This window comes from Arvicola amphibius, chromosome 8, assembly GCF_903992535.2.
Source record: "Arvicola amphibius chromosome 8, mArvAmp1.2, whole genome shotgun sequence".
In the NCBI taxonomy this organism is placed as follows: Eukaryota; Metazoa; Chordata; class Mammalia; order Rodentia; family Cricetidae; genus Arvicola; species Arvicola amphibius.
The window spans coordinates 7,881,273-7,898,595 of record NC_052054.1 but is presented as its reverse complement, the minus strand read 5'-3'; the positions used below and the strand labels follow the sequence as shown (position 1 = coordinate 7,898,595).

The following is a 17,323-nucleotide window of genomic DNA, read 5'->3' as shown; positions in this document are numbered from 1 at the left end:
GCTGTGTCTTCATTTCAGAGACCCGCAGGAACCCACACACCAGCGCCAAGTTACACATGATAGGACTGGCTTCCATTCAGAGATTAGGTCATTATCATCATGGCAGGAAGCATGGCGTCACACAAGCAGACGGCTGGATGGGCAGCTGACAGTAGTATATCCAGATCAACAGACAGCAGAAAGTACGGCAGACACTGGGTCTGGCTTGAGCGCCTGAAACCCCAACGCCCACCCCCAGGGACCACTTCCTCCAGGAGGGCCACCAGTCCCAACATTTTTCCCTGGCGACCAAGCAATCAAATCTACGAGCCTGTGGGGGGCATTCTATTCAAACCACCACAGCAGATGAGAAATGGCATGAACGGTGTGCATAAAGACATGGGGATCAGGGTCATATCGCTCCCCTGGGTGAAGCAGGAAGCTGACAGGGCCTCGGGGCCCCCTCACAGTGACTCTTGACTTACGGAAAACCCATCACATTCAGAACAGAAAGGCTACAAAGCCACCTGGCACATTCAGGAGTTCTAACTGTCTTCCAAACACAAGGTGACAGGGACAGGGTAGCTTTCTACCTCACCCATGGTTTGACTCACCCAGGGACAATCTGGTCTGGTGGTGATAAATGGAACATCCCGATACTACACAGAGAGTTTAAATACTCCATTACTGTTGATCATGACTATAATTGCTCTATTTAGTTATTATTTACCTCGTTATTCTTAATTACAAGTTAGACTCTTAGGTCAGAACATGAAAAGCAACACACAGCACATTTGTGACCTGATATTACCCACAGAGTCAGGTATCCTTGGGATACCTTGGACATACATGATCTGATATTACCCACAGAGTCAGGCATTCTTCGGATGCCTTGGTGTGTCCCCGATGGACCAAAGAGGAACCTCTATACTAGAATTTTTATTTTTGTTCTGAAAACATATTTGAACGCAAATCCAAATGTGCTTGTGTGTGTGCGCGCCCTCCCCCCAAAGAGTCACTGTCCCCCCACTTCCCAAAGAGTCACTGAAGAATAAACAGAAAAACAAGAGATGCTGTCAACAAAAGGTTCCTCACCAGCATGGAGGAAGCAGACCTGCAAATTCTCTGACCCTCCCATACTCCGTGGTCACAGCTCAGTATTCTAAACATAACGGAGGACTGTGTTCATGTGCTACCAAAACCAAACCCAGTACGCCATGAGCAGGCCACCTGTCTGTCTGTGGGCCATCATCACAAATGCAAGACTTCACCTCCGCGTTCTCAGGAAAACTGGGGCCTTTTCCACCCTGGGGCCAAGACACGTTAGTTTCCATTGCGGTATCTGAAGGCTGCTGGCAACTTTGAGTCATTGCTGTGCCATAGGCTCAAGCATGACACACTGCTGTGTGTGATAGATGACAACAGCCAACCGAAGAGACCCAGTTATTAAAGCAAGGAGACTGCAAGCAGGAAGTCGAACTAATTCGAGGGAAACGGAATTTAGGAGTCATTCCAAATCCTGCTACGGAAACTTTGCCACTTAAGAGACTCAACGTTCTTAAGCCTAGAGCGATTCAAAATTGGGCGAATTCTGCCTGTGAGCTAAGCAATTAAGAACAGGAATTGGGCCAAACTAGACAAGTTCCTGTCCAAATCCAATTACAGCTGGGTGGCCCTAGCAGACTAGAGAAACTCTCTCTAATTGAGGTCTGTTTTAGAACGGTGGTCTACATCCACTCATAAATAATTCGATAAGGACTAAACAGTAAATAAACAGTAAAACTTGATTGGTGTATGGTGCAGTTGGGTACCTCCTGCAACTGCTCATGAGATGTTAATCATGACTCTAAGCAAGAAGGACAAGCATCATGATGGTTCATAGTGTCAAGGTGGCTGGTTCTAGACTCACCGATGAGGCATGCTTCCAGGCACGCCTGTGAGTCATTGCCTAGATTAGATTAACTGAGGTAGAATGAGCCACCGTTACTGTGGGGAGTAACAGTCTATGGCCCAGGGCCCTGGGACAAATTAGAGGGTAAAAAAAACTAAGCTAAATCTCTCTGCTTCTTGACTGCAGAGGAAATGTGACTGGTCAGCTACCTTGAGCTCTTCCTGCCAGCCTTCTCCGCCAGAATAGACCCTTAAACTGGCCAAAATCAGCCGTTACCTACCTAAGTTGCTCTTGTCTGATATTTTCTCACAGCAAGGAGAAAAATAACAAACAGGCAGCTTTTGGGAGCATTTCATTCTATAAAAACCAATAATCATAATAAGACAAAAATAAAAATACCTTGCCAAAAGCTGGCCATACCTCTCATCCCAACTCTCTGGGAGGCTGAGGATACATTTTAGAAAAGCCAGGGCTCCATAGCGAGATCCTACCTCATCTCTACCCCCTAAATAAAAACAACAAACCCTGCGGATTCTAGAAGTCCTGAGTGACCAAGACCAAAGAACAAGTTACATGGCTGAGACAGGAGTGACCGGTAAAGGTACAGCCCACTTACCCCCAGGATCCCAAGGCGCTCAGCCAGGCTCCATCCACAGAGAAAGTCAATCTCAAATTTATGGTTGAGAACCACGATGGCGTTTTCCTTCCCGTAGTGCGGGGAGGACCTCGGGTCGGTGTAGATGGTGCACTCCGTGCCTGACCACCACTCCAGAAGCATCACCAATTCTGCAAGAAACCAAAGGACACACACAGAGTTACTTCACCGCCCTGGGGTCCCGGGGCTGCTTGTCTTGGGCCATGCTATGAAACAAAGCTGCTTCTAGGGGTAAAAAGTTGCAGGGCATTTTAGCCAGGACCCCAGCCGTTGGAAGGACTATAAACAAGCAAGACCCCGCAGCAGTCTTCAGGGAAGGAGAGGAAGCTTCAGGTTAGCCAGTCCTTTATACCTCTTGACGAAGTAACTTGGGAGACATAACATCAGTCTGGATCCACCCACATCTATGTCCGAGTGCTGGCCCGCATGAGATGGTGTATGTTCTAGAAACGACTGGCTGACAAGCTTCTAAACTCCATCTGAGAATGCTATGGACTCAACTCCTTCTCTCCCACTGATGACGCCTGACGGCATCAAGAACGAGCAGCAACCACGGTGGAGCAAACCACAGTCTCTCCATTTCAGTGACTCGGAGTCAGCTGTAGGCTTCAACAAAACTATCGCCATATTCTTTAGAGGGGCCTGTGAAAATTAAGACTTGTTTTCAGGTGACAATCTGACCGTGTTCTTGGGGGAGGCCTTTATTCTAGGCGGCCTGTTTTCTTAGGCTGGGGGAAGCTCTAGACACAGAGTTGAATGTGAATAACAACACAGCCCCTTGAAGTGAACCTTTAGAGTGGGAGGTGTTGGCAGGGGGTGTGCTCTATGGGTTCTTTATGAAGGTTGCACCCTTTTTTGTACTACTTAGTGGGGTACACATTGTATAGAGGGCTCCTACACCCTACATGCACACAAAGACAAGTGGGTTTGAACTTGATTGTCCTGGAGATTGTCCTTTCTCTTCCAGACTGGAGGCTGAATATGGAACACTAGAACCATCTAGAAGGCCCCATAGTCTAGTTTCTAAGCAGGGCATAAACTAACCCCATGGTTCGGCCAAGTCTTTTCTTTGCGGTGTGAATGCCTCAATGGATCTTGTAAAAATTTCTGGTAGTCAGGACCACTTTGGTTCCCTCTTGGGAAGGCCACCTGAGAAGTGCTCGCAGAGGCTGCCAGGCAAGGAGAATGTCACCCATCCTGCTGACTACCATGCTATATACCTTGGATCATTGCCAAAGGCATGCCCCTGTGCCCTGAGGCTGAGTCACCCCGGTGGGGACCACTGTCCTCAAGTCCACTAAACAGAAAAGAGAGAAGACTAAATGTGCCATAGGAAAATGTCTGTTGTCACCTCAGGTCATCCCCACAGACTGGCGCTACTGAGATGACCCAGACATTTCCCCCCTGCTCAGTCTGTGAGTCTGGCATTTAGAATGACACCAACAGCCACCAAGTCCCCTTGACTGCTGATATTTAGTCTCTCTGAGCCTTTGTCCAATTTAAATGCAGGTCAAAAGCCTGACTCTACTGAAACTGTAAACATGGGAGCCATCTGGCACATTCCCATGGGCTTATGGATAGGATAGAGCCCTACATGTGGGTGAGGCTTATGGCTCCATCATCCCCAGTTAGTCCACTCTGGAAACAGGAGTCAGGCGTGGGACAATGTCAGGTGGGTCACACACAGGTGAGAGGCTACCCTGGTTCACCTTCTTCAAATCCTCAGTGCTGGCTCTTCTGAGACCTCTTGGCTAGACACTTGGTGTGAGTCACCCATTGTCCTTCCAATAAATCCCATTTGAGGAGACCACAGGCAGCATTTCCTGATACTCCCAGCACTTACAAACTGTTCCGGCTGGAAGACACTGTCTCCCAACTAAATGCAGGAGAAAAGCCCGACGCTGGTGCCTTCATTTTGTATCTATCTGTGCTGTCTTAAATCGTTGGGATAGACCTGTCTAATGCAGGTAGGCCTGCCCATCACCGAAGGGTGATCTGTCTAAGCATGAAGGGACAGAAAAAAACTGACATGTCGCTATCAACATCCTCAATGTCCTGTCTACGCAGCATCCCCTCCCAAAGTACCCGAAAGTCTCTAGTCAGTGTCCGACCCTGAGGCCATCTTGGATTCCAGAAGCCTTATAGGTTACTCCCTGATCCCAGGCAGAAACACTTGTTTCAGGGGAGTGGGATTATCCCATGCAATGGGGCCTCCTTCTCCAGGTCCACCTTGTAGAACCTCCTGAGCTGCTGAACCACGACCACAGTCTGATGGAGGATCCTCAGTCACAGAGACCTCAAGCTCCCACTCCGGTTCTTGCTATTCCATCCCGACAGCTCAGGCTGGTACCCCAGATGGGCCGAAATGATGACAACACACCTTTCAACATCACTTCAGGTTGCTCTCTAAAGCAAGGCTAAACTTGAGATAACGGAGCTCCCAGGGTTGAGCCTCTAGACTAGGATTTGGGTTACTGCACAAAGAAAGAACTCTTCCATCGTCCATGAAGGAAACCTGGGTTCTGTCTCCCTCTTTGCTCCTTCCCTGTCTAACAGCCCTCTGGATCCTGTGCCCTGAATCATCGTGGCAGTGCCCCAGGGCGAGAATGCACTGTGCTCTGCAGCAGTTCTGTGGACGAAGTGACCAGTGCTGCAGTTGGTGGTGACCAGCAAGAGCCTCCGAAAAGGAAGCCTGAGCCTCACTGGCCACAAGCACAAGCTTTGGAGGGGTCCGAAGTATCTGGACACAGTTAGCCCAGTCGGCCGCCTGCAACGGTGCCTCCATCCTCAGCAGCTCTCCCAGATGACGAGGAAACAAGACACAGGCTTTCTTTGGCGGCCCCCACTTCTCCCCACAAGCTACTTTCTCCTCCATTTGGAATAAACCAACAAATACACAACACGGCACTTGTGAAATCAGAGAACCGGGGAAGGTACACACCGGGTGCAAGGGACGGGGAAGCATTCAGGGTCTCTAAGCAGTCAGCAGCAATTCTCAAAACCTCTCATCTCTCAACTCTCAGTTTATTTAATGCTGCCCACATCGGTTTTCTCTAGGCTGTTCCCTCGAACAGAGGCGTGACAGCTGCCCCTTCTCAGGACAGCTGCACCTGGTGTCCAGCCCTGGCCCGGGTTCCTGGCTGCTATGTATTCTTCAGACTCCTGAAATGGTCCTTGGGCACCTGATGCCAGAAAGAGGAATGTTTACAGGAAGTGATATCACTGGGGGGAAAATACCGTAATTACTGCTTTGAGGGGCTAATTGAAATCTGAAAGCTTTAAACTCTGGCTATGCCTGACCTACAGATTTGGTTTTGTTTGCTCTTGTACCCACCATTCAGCTTAAAGAAGTTATGGGTAGGGAAAGGAAGACTCAAGGAAACTCGGAAGGAGGGAAGGGAGGCATGTGTGGCGTCCTAGGAGAGCAATTGTGGAAATGAGGGTACGGAGTCTCGGAGAAGGGGGACGATGGCCTAGAAGATGTGGGTATGCACACCAAGGCTGAGCCGGGAGGTGTCTCCAGAACCTGGTCCAGATCTGAGATGCTGAACACCTAAAAGCCATGACTGTCTAGAGGAGGAGTCAAGAAGAGATGGGGAAAGACAAGAGGACCAGCAGGGAGGGGATGCACCTTGACCTTGGGTGAACCTGTGCTCAGATTAGCCACCTTGTAAAGATGAAATGATACAGCCCAAAGGCTTGTCCATATCTGCCTGCCACGAAGGGGCTTTCTCCACGGCGCTATCACTGACGACCACATAGTGGGCATGCACGCGCGCGCGCGCACACACACACACACACACACACACACAAGCAGCAGGGAAGCAGGTGGGCCCAGTGTCCGTTTTGAGGTAGCTGTGTCTATTTAAGCATTTTACAAGGCTGGCTGACTGATCAAAAGCCAAATTATCCTGACCCATCTTTAACCCCTTTTGATAATCATGTACTACGCTCCTCAGTGTGTGACTATCAATTAACATCCTTTGGGGACTATAAAAACAGAGCCCTGACCTTCACTAACCCGAGGGCTCAGGACGCAGTCAAAGCTCAGAAGCCGAGTCAAGGTTTCCCCACTTGGCTGTTTCCACCCACCTGGTGTTTCTACTAATGCATTTTAAAGTGTCTTGGTCTGTGATTTTTTTTGTTATTTTAAAAGTTTCAGAAAAGGGTTGGAAAGGTGGCTTACTGGGTTAGTTTCCTGCACCCACATAACAACTCATAATCCTTAATAACTGCAGTTGCTGGGGATCTGACGCCCTCTTCTGGCCCCCATAGGCACCAGGCATACACATAATACACATTCAGATGTGCAGGCAAAACACCCCCGTACACAAACACACACAGACACACACACACTACACACACACGTTCACAGATATGTCTATACATATATATTTGTTGCATATATTTATATATACATATGTATATGCATGTATATGTGTATATATACACACACATATATATAAATAAAATCTATCTTTACTTTTTTTCATGAAACTATTACTGTATTGGAGCATGGTATATGGAGTAACCTAAATCTGCATTGCTAGGCTATAGTCACTTATCTTTGGCTCTAGAATAAACTACATATAGAAACTATAAATATGGGAATGGAGAGATGGCTCAGAGGTTAAGAGCACTGGCTGCTCTTCCAGAGGTCCGGAGTTCAAGTCCCAGCAACCACATGGTGGCTCACAACCATCTGTAATGAGATCTGGTGCCCTCTTCTAGCCTGCAGGCATGGAGGCTGAACACTGTGTACATAATAAATAAATTTTAAAAAATAAAAAATTAAAAAATAAATAAATCTTTAAAAATAAACTACAAATATATATGAGATAGAGCTGTGTAATCACACAGACCCACTAAAGGAGCAATTTTTAATCTATTTTTTTTTTATTTTTGTGTGCATTGGTGTTTTGCCTACATGTATGTCTGTATGAGGGTGTCAGATCTTGGAGTTAGACAGTTGTGAGCTGCCAGGTGGGTGCTGGGGATTGAACCCAGGTCCTCCAGAAGAGCCCTCAGTGCTCTTAACTGCCAAGCCATCTCTCCAGTCCCACAAGAAATTTCTTTATCTACCCTCTTTGACCATTTTCCATCTCTTTAGAGACAACACCACCCCATCATAAATACTTGCTATAACAAGACACCTACAGTCTTGGGATGTTCAGGAGCATGGAAAATGACTCATCAGAGAAGTCAGGGTGGGAAATTTCAGAGTGGGAAACCCCATCACACACAGAGCTAGGGCCCAGCTTCCTCACAGTGGCTTCCTCCCAATGGCCTCCTTGTTAGTCACCGGCATCTGGCCTCAGATTCACCTGATGGTCCAGGCGCCTGCGTGGGAAGTGTAGATACTCCAGAGATCCCAGGATGGGGCTGGAAATGTCAGACACTACTCTGCTCCCAGTTTGGTGACACAGAAATGTAGTCATGACGGAAACAATGTATTGCTAAGTTAACATTAAAAAAAAAAAATACAGAAAAAGGAAGTGCTCAGTAAATAGAGCCACTCCTTGTCAGGAGGACCTGGTGTCCCTGAGGTACCTTGGAAATACGGGATCCTTCAAGAGGGGATCAGGCTTGGCTGAGAAGGTGGAGGTGAGAAATAGAGAGATGAAGGGCCAGGGTACGGAGCCAGGGTACGGAGCCAGGGTACGGAGCCAGGGTACGGAGCCAGGGTACGGAGCCAGGGTACGGAGCCAGGGTACGGAGCCAGGGAACGGCAGATGGGGGAGTCCCCACTTGAGTCCTCTGGAGCTGTCTGGGGCCAGCAGAGTGCAAGGAACCTGTGATTCCACACAGAACCTGCAGGTGGCGCCCCAGCTTGGATGGGAGAGCTCCCACCCTACAGTGAGAGCCCACTCAGGACAATGTTTCTGGGTTCACAGCCAGGCCTCAGTCAGAAGCCTTTCTGTTTGCTCAGGTCTCACTAACCAAATTTGTGCTTTCATTTCCAGTTTGGGCAGGCCTTGGAGCCAGTGTGGAATTTGTACACGGGCCCCTGGGTGGTGGCGTGGCTGCAACAATAGAGTTACTATTGGGCTCTTCTTCACTCCTGGGAGAGGCTGGGGAATCTGTGTGTCTTTAGCCCTGGTAGACAATGTCACAGTCCTGCACCGGGATCTTTCTAGACAGGCTTTGTACTTCGGAAGCTTCTAAGGAGGAGAGGCTTCATTTCTAACCTCAATTATCACCAGTTAAAAGTTAAATTATAAAATATAATTACATGTACTTATTGTGTCGCCAATGACAGATAATCTCCTATGTAATTATGTGCTTATTAAAATTAGCTGATCCGAATGATTAAATGCCCTTCTCTCAAGTTGGGCCTATGTCTACAGGATGTGCACAGTTCGGCTAGTAGCGATGACCTCTGATCCTGGCAGGGCTGGTCTGGTTCTCAGAAAGAGGCAGTGCGGTCAAAGGCTTAAGTGGTGCTTCACGCCCTTGGGGCACAGGGGAAAAGAAGCATGGGGCATCCAGACCCTGTGTACTTACCACCTCCGCTCTGGTGGTCTGATGTCTGGGCTTCTGAAAGTCCCTTCCCAGGAAGCGGTAGAGAGCACTGACCCTCAGCACCCCCACAGCTCTGACTACCCATTGAGATAGATACCACCAGACAGTTTGATAACCCAGCCGGCGATTAACTAACATCATGTCAATACACTCAGAAAGGCATGCGAGGTAAAACTTAATTACTCATTTCAGGAAATTTTCCGACTAATATTTTTGATCCATGGCTGATGGAGGTAAGTGTGAGAAAAATGAAGCTGGAGACGCTGCCCTGCTGTCCCCCCCTCCCCTGGGTGTTCTAGACACAGGAGGACTGGGAACTAGCAAGCACAGAGGGAATGGGATTTGGTCCTCTGAATACTGGTTCCTGCCCAGGTATGTACACTTGCTCCCTGGGAGGCCAAACTGCCTGGTCAGCGTGCTTGCATCTGCCCAGGGTTTATGCCTAACTTCTGGTTTGTGGGGATATCGCAGAGGGAGGAGCAAATGTCAGTCATTGTGCTGACCCAAAGTCTATGACAAAAAAAAAAAAAAAAAAAAAAGTGGGAAATCTCTTCTAAATTAAGACACACCTCGAAACCAGCAGAGAACTAAATGTGGTATGTGACTGCCACTCACAGCCCCATTTGAATGCCACCATTATTCTTTTAAAGACATTTGGAAACAACTGCAGAAATCAATTGCAGGTTATGAATGAAATAATAATTACGCTGTTGTGCTGTGGTGGAGAGCCATGTGGTGGCCAGAGGCTGGCATCAGTGTGTCTTTAATCTGTTTTCTGCCTTATCTTTTGTGACAGGGCTTCTCACTGAACCCTGGAGCTCAAGTCTGGGCTTGGCAGGCTGGCCAGGGAGCACTTGTAACCCTCCTGTCTCTGTTCCACAGCACTGGGGTTACAGGCGTGAGATGCTGTACCTGGCTTTTTGACATGGGTGCTGGGATCCGAGTTCAGGTTCTCAAATCATGTTGCTCCCAGAGACACCTCCCTTAGTCCTGGCTGGCCTGGAACTCACCTAATGTTCAGAGAATGAAGTCCTGGGTTTAGTCCCCAGTAGCACAGAAACCAGGTGCGGCAAGGCAGGAGGATCAGAAACTCAAGGTCATCCTTGACCGCACAGTCAGTCTGAGGTCAATCTGGGCCCCATGTAACCCTGCGTCCAAAATAGGAAACACTTCTCAGTCTAACACACCAAGAAGCTGACTCTCGGAGGTATTTCCTCCTAAAGCCCACCATACCTGGGAAACTCCATGTACCACCCTGCTCTTTCCTGCATTGGTCTGCAAGCACTCATATGACACTGTTCTGCATTAGTTAACTTCTGGCAAACTCTAGAGTCATCTGCTCACATATCCATGGCTCTTGCTGCCCACCGCGCATCACCTTGGCCCTGCCCATGTCTCTCCTCTATCTACTGCTGCCCATTCTCTCTTCTGTGGTAGTTTGAATATAATTGGCTGCCCCCCAGTAAGCTCGTAGGGAGCTGCAGTATTAGGAAGCAGGGCCTTGTTGGAAGAAGTGTCTCACTGTGGGGGTGGGCTCTGAGGTCTCCTATGCTCAAGCTATGTCCAGTCTAGTTTACTTCCTGTTGCCTATGGATCAAGATGTGGAACTCTCAGCTCCTTCTCCAGCACCATGTCTGCTTACACACCACGTCCCACCATGGACTGAACCTCTGAAACTGTAAGCCACCCCGATTAAATGTCTCCCTTTATGAGAGTAATGGTGGTCATGGTGTCTCTTCACAGCGATAGACACCCTAACTACGACATCCTCCCTCCTTGGTGTGGTTCTCACTGTCTCCAGTGTCAATGGGTTCTCACAGCCTTCTGACACTTGAATCTTGTCACGACTTCCACTGTCTCCTTATGACACAGGCTAGGCACAGTAAAAACTCCTCAGTCACTGTGTGTCCTCGGCTAGGACTGTTCCTGGGGGGACCCTGAGTTCCTTGGCTCTGAAAACCAACAACCAAGCTATAGCTGAGTCATGTTACCAAGGTCCAGGGTCACACCAACTAAGGAGTCATGCACGGTGCATGCTTGTAATCTCAGAAACTGGGAGAGAGAGGCAGGAGGATAGAAATTTCAAAGTTATCCCTGGCTTTATAATAAGTTTAGGGTAAACCTAGACTACAAGATATCCTTTAAGTTTTTTTTAAAAGCTGACTAAGGAACCAGACACGATGGTGTGTGTACCTGTAATCCTAGGGCTCAGTCATGGGGAGAGCAAGTTTGAAGGCAGCCTAGGCTAAAGAGCGAGATTTTGTGTTCGATAAAACAAAACAACAATAACAAAAACTGGAAATGGTTCAGTCCTAAGACCTTTTAAAAAGTATCCTACAAATAACCTCGGAAAACATTCATATGTCACTCACACCTGTAATCCCACAACTTAGAAGGCTAAGGCAGGAGGATTGACATGAATTTGGCGTCAGCCTGGGCTACAGAGTGAGACTGTGTTCCGAAACAACAAAAATAAATTATTATCTTTCAATTAAAAGAAATTATGTGTATGAGTTTTGTCTGCCTGTATATCTGTGTACCATGTGCATACCTGGAGCCTTTGGAGGTTTGGAGGCCAGAAGAGGACACCAGATCCCCTGGAACTGGAGTTACAGATGGTTGTGAGCCACCATGTGGGTCCTGGGAAACAAACCCAGGACCTCTGGAAGAGCAGGAAATGCTCCTAACCTCTGAGCCTTCTCTTGCACTTCATTAAGTGTCATTTAAGGAACGTTTGTTTATACTAAAGTTTAAATCCACATAAGAAACACCTGCTTTAAATTTTCATTATTGTTTGCTTCTTCACATTGGAATAGAATAAGACTTATTCTCAAAATACAAACTTATTCTTCACAGAGAAATAGAAATGTGTATGCACACAGATACACAAACCATCTTTATCCAAATTTTGAAAGGAATAAGCCGATGCTAAAGTGTATACAACTATCAAACTGATCGGAGAGAAACGCAAAGGGAGTGTGGTCTCCTTGAATCAGGTTCTTAAAACATTTCTTCCCTGCCAAGCTGTGGTGGCGCACGTCTTTAATCCTAGCACTCGGGAGGCAGAGGCAGGTGGATCTCTGTGAGTTCAAGGCCAGCCTGGTCTACAGAGCAGGTTCCAGGACAGGCTCCACAGCTACAGAGAAACCTTCTCTTGAGGAAAAAAAAATCTTCCCAAGAGGCATCTTTGCTTAGTATGGGGCCTCAGGATATCTAAGTCTGTCTCTTTTGAGACACAGGACCTTTAAATAAAGCAGCTTAATTATGTAGGAAGGACCAGTGACATGGTTTCAGAGGCGCTTGTCAGCAAGCCTGACATGAATTCCATCTCTGGTAGAAGAATTTCCACAAATTGTCCTCTGACCTCCACACATCTGCAGGATGTGAACACACCCAAACATGTATGCAAATAAACACAAATACACATGCAATTAAATAAATATAATAAAAACGTTAACTACGGAGAAAAAGGCATAAATTGTAGGTTCTCCTGTCAGACTGAGAACCAGTGAAGTCTCTGCAGAGTTCTTTGATGCTCCCTTCACATAGTGGGGGTCATTCCCACACACAGCGCTGGGTCCTCCCCTGACACAGCTCTGAGTCCTCCCCCCACACAGCGCTGGGTCCTTCCCCCACAGCTCTGGGTCCTCCCCCCAAGTTCTGGGTCCTCCCCCACAGCTCTGAGTCCTCCTCCACACAGCTCTGAATCCTCCCCCACACAGTGCTGGGCCCTCCCCCCACAGCGCTGAGTCCTCCCCCCCACAGCTCTGGGTCCTCCCCCCCACAGCTCTGGGTCCTCCCCCCACAGCTCTGAGTCCTCCCCTACAGCTCTGAGTCCTCCCCACACACAGCGTTGGGTCCTCCCCCACAGCTCTGAGTCCTCCCCCCACAGTGATGAGTCCTCCCCACACACAGCTCTGAGTCCTCCCCACACACAGCTGAGTCCACCCCCCACAGCTCTGAGTCGTCCCCCCCCCCACAGCTCTGGGTCCTACACACACACACACACACACACACACACAGTGCTGGACCCTCCCCACACACAGCTCTGAGGTCCTCCCCTAATACCAGTTGTTGCCAGTGAAATCTTTAACTCTAATATTTTTTTAAAAAGGGGGGGGTGTGATTTTCTGTCCCTTTGAGGTCACCGTGTAAAGCACAAGGTATACAGTTAAATATTGATTTCTCATAAACTACACTTCATTTGCTCACATAAACCTGACCAGACATATTTGTAATAAATTATGAGCACCACTGGAATCAAACACTGAAATATCATTTATTGTTTGCCTGGAATTCAAATGTGGCTGATGCCGAGTTTCTATTTGTTAAGTCAGGCAGTCTCCACATCTGCCCAGTGGTAGTCATGGCAACCAGCCCTGCTGCAACTCATGGATACAGCTAGAGAGGATGGGGAAGTGACCTTTCAGGGGTAAACAGCCTCCCCCAGGGGAGCAGGGCCTCACTGGCCAACTGCACCTGACCAGATGGATGTCCATATCTCAAATCACCGATGAGGCTCTCCCAAAGCCACACAGATCCAGGGAAGCATGCTGACTGTCCCAAGCTGCTGAGACCCTGCCTACTGAGGGTCAAGGTCTCTGACTCTGCTGGCCTCTTGCGAAGGTAGGATACATGTTTCACGGGACAATAAGTCTGAACAGTAAATTCGTACTTTAGTTACGCCCAACCTTTTTAGAGAGAGGATGTCCCCAATGTTTCGCCTGAGTTTGCTAGTGAAATTATGAGTGACTGCCTAAACCTTATAGCCTGGCAGCCCTAGGGACACCAGGAGTCAGGATGTGGAACCCATCTGGCCTTTGGCGTGGAGAACAATCAAAGCATTGACTCTTAAGATTGTAGAAGCTTGCATATACAGGGTTAGTACAGCGGTGACACTGGAGGAGGGGACCATACAGCTCAGGGTGACAACCAGGACCCAGGGACAGGCACTGATGGGATAAAGGCACAAAGAAGGTAATGAGGAGTCAAGGGGGACTGGTCAAGGTTTATGGCCCACACACTGCAGACAGCAGACAAGGCTTAGGTCTCACGGGAGTCGCCTGTCAGGTTTCGTGTTCCTCTAAGAGATGAAGAAGCAGGTTCATGGCATGAGCTGGGCTCGCCGCAGACCACATAAAGCCAAGACTTCGGGATCCGTGCCCTTCTCACACAGTGGATCTGGGTGGCTGGGGGCTACAGCCAGGGCAGTGCGCCCACCTTCTGGGCACCGTACCTTCATCAACCCACTCTCTTGCCACCAGCTCTGCTCCCTCCCATCTTCTGCTTGGACTCTGAGTCATGGTGGGCACAAACATGGAAGGAAGGACAAACCTCTTGCTCATGAGTCTCTCCATATCCTTTAAGGACATTCTCACAAAGCCTCTTTCTCCAACTCCTCTCACTTCCCAACAGGGCTAAAACAAAAACGGTTTCATTGTGATAGAGGCACTACCACAGACCCGTCTCTGAATGCTAGGTTAGGCCAAGCACCCTACTACCCATGCAGGCTTCTTGAACAGGATCAAGAAAAGGGTCCAACCTGTTAGATACTCCCAGAAGCTCTGGAGGTAGGAAACAGGAGAGGACAGATGCACACACTTGTCCCTCACCTGTCGCAGCCCTCGAGACATGGACTGAGTAATTAGGTTAAGAACACAATCAAGACTAAACGGCAGCTGTGTGACTTTTGTAGCCTGATACTTAAAGTGTCGGTGACAAAGGTGTTGTCAACTGCACAAGAGCTCAAGGATGCGACCCGAGCCCAAGGTCACTGCTGCCTCTATGGACTCTGGAGTCAAGGGGCTGCTTCTCCAGAAGATCATGGACAAATGAATTGTTCTTTATTCTCTCATTTTTCTCCCTTCCTTCCTTGACAGGGTCTCGTGTGGTCCACGCTCTGAACTCACTACGCATAGCTAAGGATCACCTCAAACTTCTGATGCTAGCGTTCTTAGCCCTGAAATGTCTGAAGTATTGGTGGGTGCGCGGGACTACGCCTAGATTATGGGTTTCCAGGGACTGAACCCAGGGCCTTGCACATTCTGGGCAGGCCTCTACCAACCAAGCTATGTTATAGAAACTCTTCTTTTTTTAGTGGCTCCTCTAAGAATCGATTCACACCTCCTGGTTAAGGTCAGGGCTGGTGTGCAATCAGGGAGGTTCGCTGATTGGCTTAGGGGATAACTGGCTATTAAAAGTTGTCCTCTGGGGCTGGAGAGATGGCTCAGAGGTTAAGAGCACTGCCTGCTCTTCCAAAGGTCCTGAGTTCAACTCCCAGCAACCACATGGTGGCTCACAACCATCTGTAATGGGGTCTGGTGCCCTCTTCTGGCCTGCAGAAATACACACAGACAGAATATTGTATACATAATAAATAAATATTTAAAAAAAAAAAAGTTGTCCTCTGACTTCTATAAGTACATGCGTGTGCAGACGCGTGTACACACACTTTTGTGTGACATTACAGCTACTCAGGATCTTATTTAGTGCAGCAAGCATCTCCCACTTGACCTTTGGCAGGCTCTAGATCCCATGTCTGTGCTGAGTGGCACTGGAAACAGACGCCCACACTCTCTCAGGACATATCCTCAAACTCCTTCCCAGTCGAGCATGCTGAGTCTCCGGGTTCCCAAGTCCCCTGGGTTTTACCTGAATGTCCCGTCTCTTTCTTGACAGCTCTGATTCTTTTAAAAGGAATTTTAAATGTATGCTTTCAAGTTGTTTATAGACGAAGGGGAGACACCCTCAGGTGTCGCACCTTTGGGGCTGTGGGTCTGCCTGACTTTAAGGTAGGGAAGGCTTCTGGGCCTTGAGCCTGGCCATGTGAAAGGATTTCCTGCCACTCTCCACAGCTGTCCCAGTATGGCAGCTGCAGCCATGAGGTTGCCAAGATTTTGAAATGTGATCAGTCCAACAGATAAGGTATAAAAACAGGGGCTGGGGAGACGGCTCAGGAGGTTAAGCGCACTGGCTGCTCTTCCAGGGGACCCGTGTTTGGTCCCCAGGACCCAAATGGGGCCTCATAGCCATCCCTACCTCCAGTTCCCGGAGATCTGACCAGGCACCAGGCACACACGTGGTACACATACACACATACATATACAGAGGCAAATGCTCACACGTATAAACATGATAAGCAACTCTAATAAAAAGACACAGAGACTTTGTGAGTTGTCGCTGGCCTCTTTGTCAGCCTGGTTGCTTGATGTCATTTCTCTCTCTCTTTTCCCCTCCCCTCCCCCACCCGCATCCCATGTGTGTGAGCGTACACGCATGCACGCTTCCTCCACAGACCAGTTACTTGAGGAAAGAAATTTGCTTTACTCATTAATGTCACCAGACTTGGACCTAGACATTTATGGCGTGAATGGATGCCCCATTTCCTTAGATCAACACACATGACCTTTAGAGAGAGCAGTGCCTCTTTTTAACCACCACGGCTTCTCATGGCAGGACCTTTCTCCAGGAAACCTCAGAATCCCGGACTCTTCCTGAGTGATTGGTCTCTATGGGAAGATGAACTGGACACTCTGGGTTTGGCTCCCTAATTCTTCCCATATGCATCCTACTGCCCCTTGATCTTCCCCCTCAAACCTCTAAGCTCTGCCCTGGGCCACCTGACAATGTCTGGGGCCATCTGCCTAGCCTGGGGTCTGGCCAACAGACACTGGCTTTTCACACAAAGCTGTGATCTCTCCGGTTCTGGTTAGCAGCAAGGGATATTTTACCTACTTCCTTCTATGCCTTTGCTCAGTTTCTGCAAGTCCCTAACAAATGGAGCCACTTCTGGACCTCTCTGAAAGCCTTTACCACCACCTAGGTCAACGCTGAGACCATTAACTGTCTGAAAGAATATTAAATAACTTAGTTGAACCCTGCCAGAAGCTTTCAAGGTGAGAAAGTGGCTTCCATCTTCAGGGCAAGTCTAACTTTCCCTCTGCCAAACAGACTCAAGCATTTGGAAAGCACCAACACAGACGACCGGACGGGAATGCACGCTAGACTCCAAACACCTAAGCAAACATTCACTGGTGCTGAAATATGTGACGAATTTAGGTCATTCTCACCATCTGGAAACACAGCGACCCTGTGATTGGGAGAAGGCTTGTCCTTTATGGCAGAAGGGCCACTGTAAGAGCTGAAAGGATTTCCTCAAGTACCCATGATGGGACCCTCGGGCCAGGTATGTTTGTGACGTGTGCAGTGAAGGCAGAAACAAAACTCAGCAAGGCCCAAGGGAGAAACCTGAGGGTGTGGACTGTACAGGTTGAGCG

At 48.5% G+C, this 17,323-nt stretch overlaps 1 protein-coding gene across 1 annotated transcript in view; it reads right to left on the bottom strand.

Annotated features, from left to right (window-relative positions):
* Positions 1-17,323, bottom strand: part of Agpat4 (1-acylglycerol-3-phosphate O-acyltransferase 4) — a 102,161-nt gene that overhangs the window by 18,402 nt on the left and 66,436 nt on the right. The window contains exon 3 of the mRNA XM_038340337.1: positions 2,487-2,656. Coding sequence (XP_038196265.1) covers positions 2,487-2,656 — 170 coding nt within the window. The remainder of the gene's footprint in view (positions 1-2,486; positions 2,657-17,323) is intronic.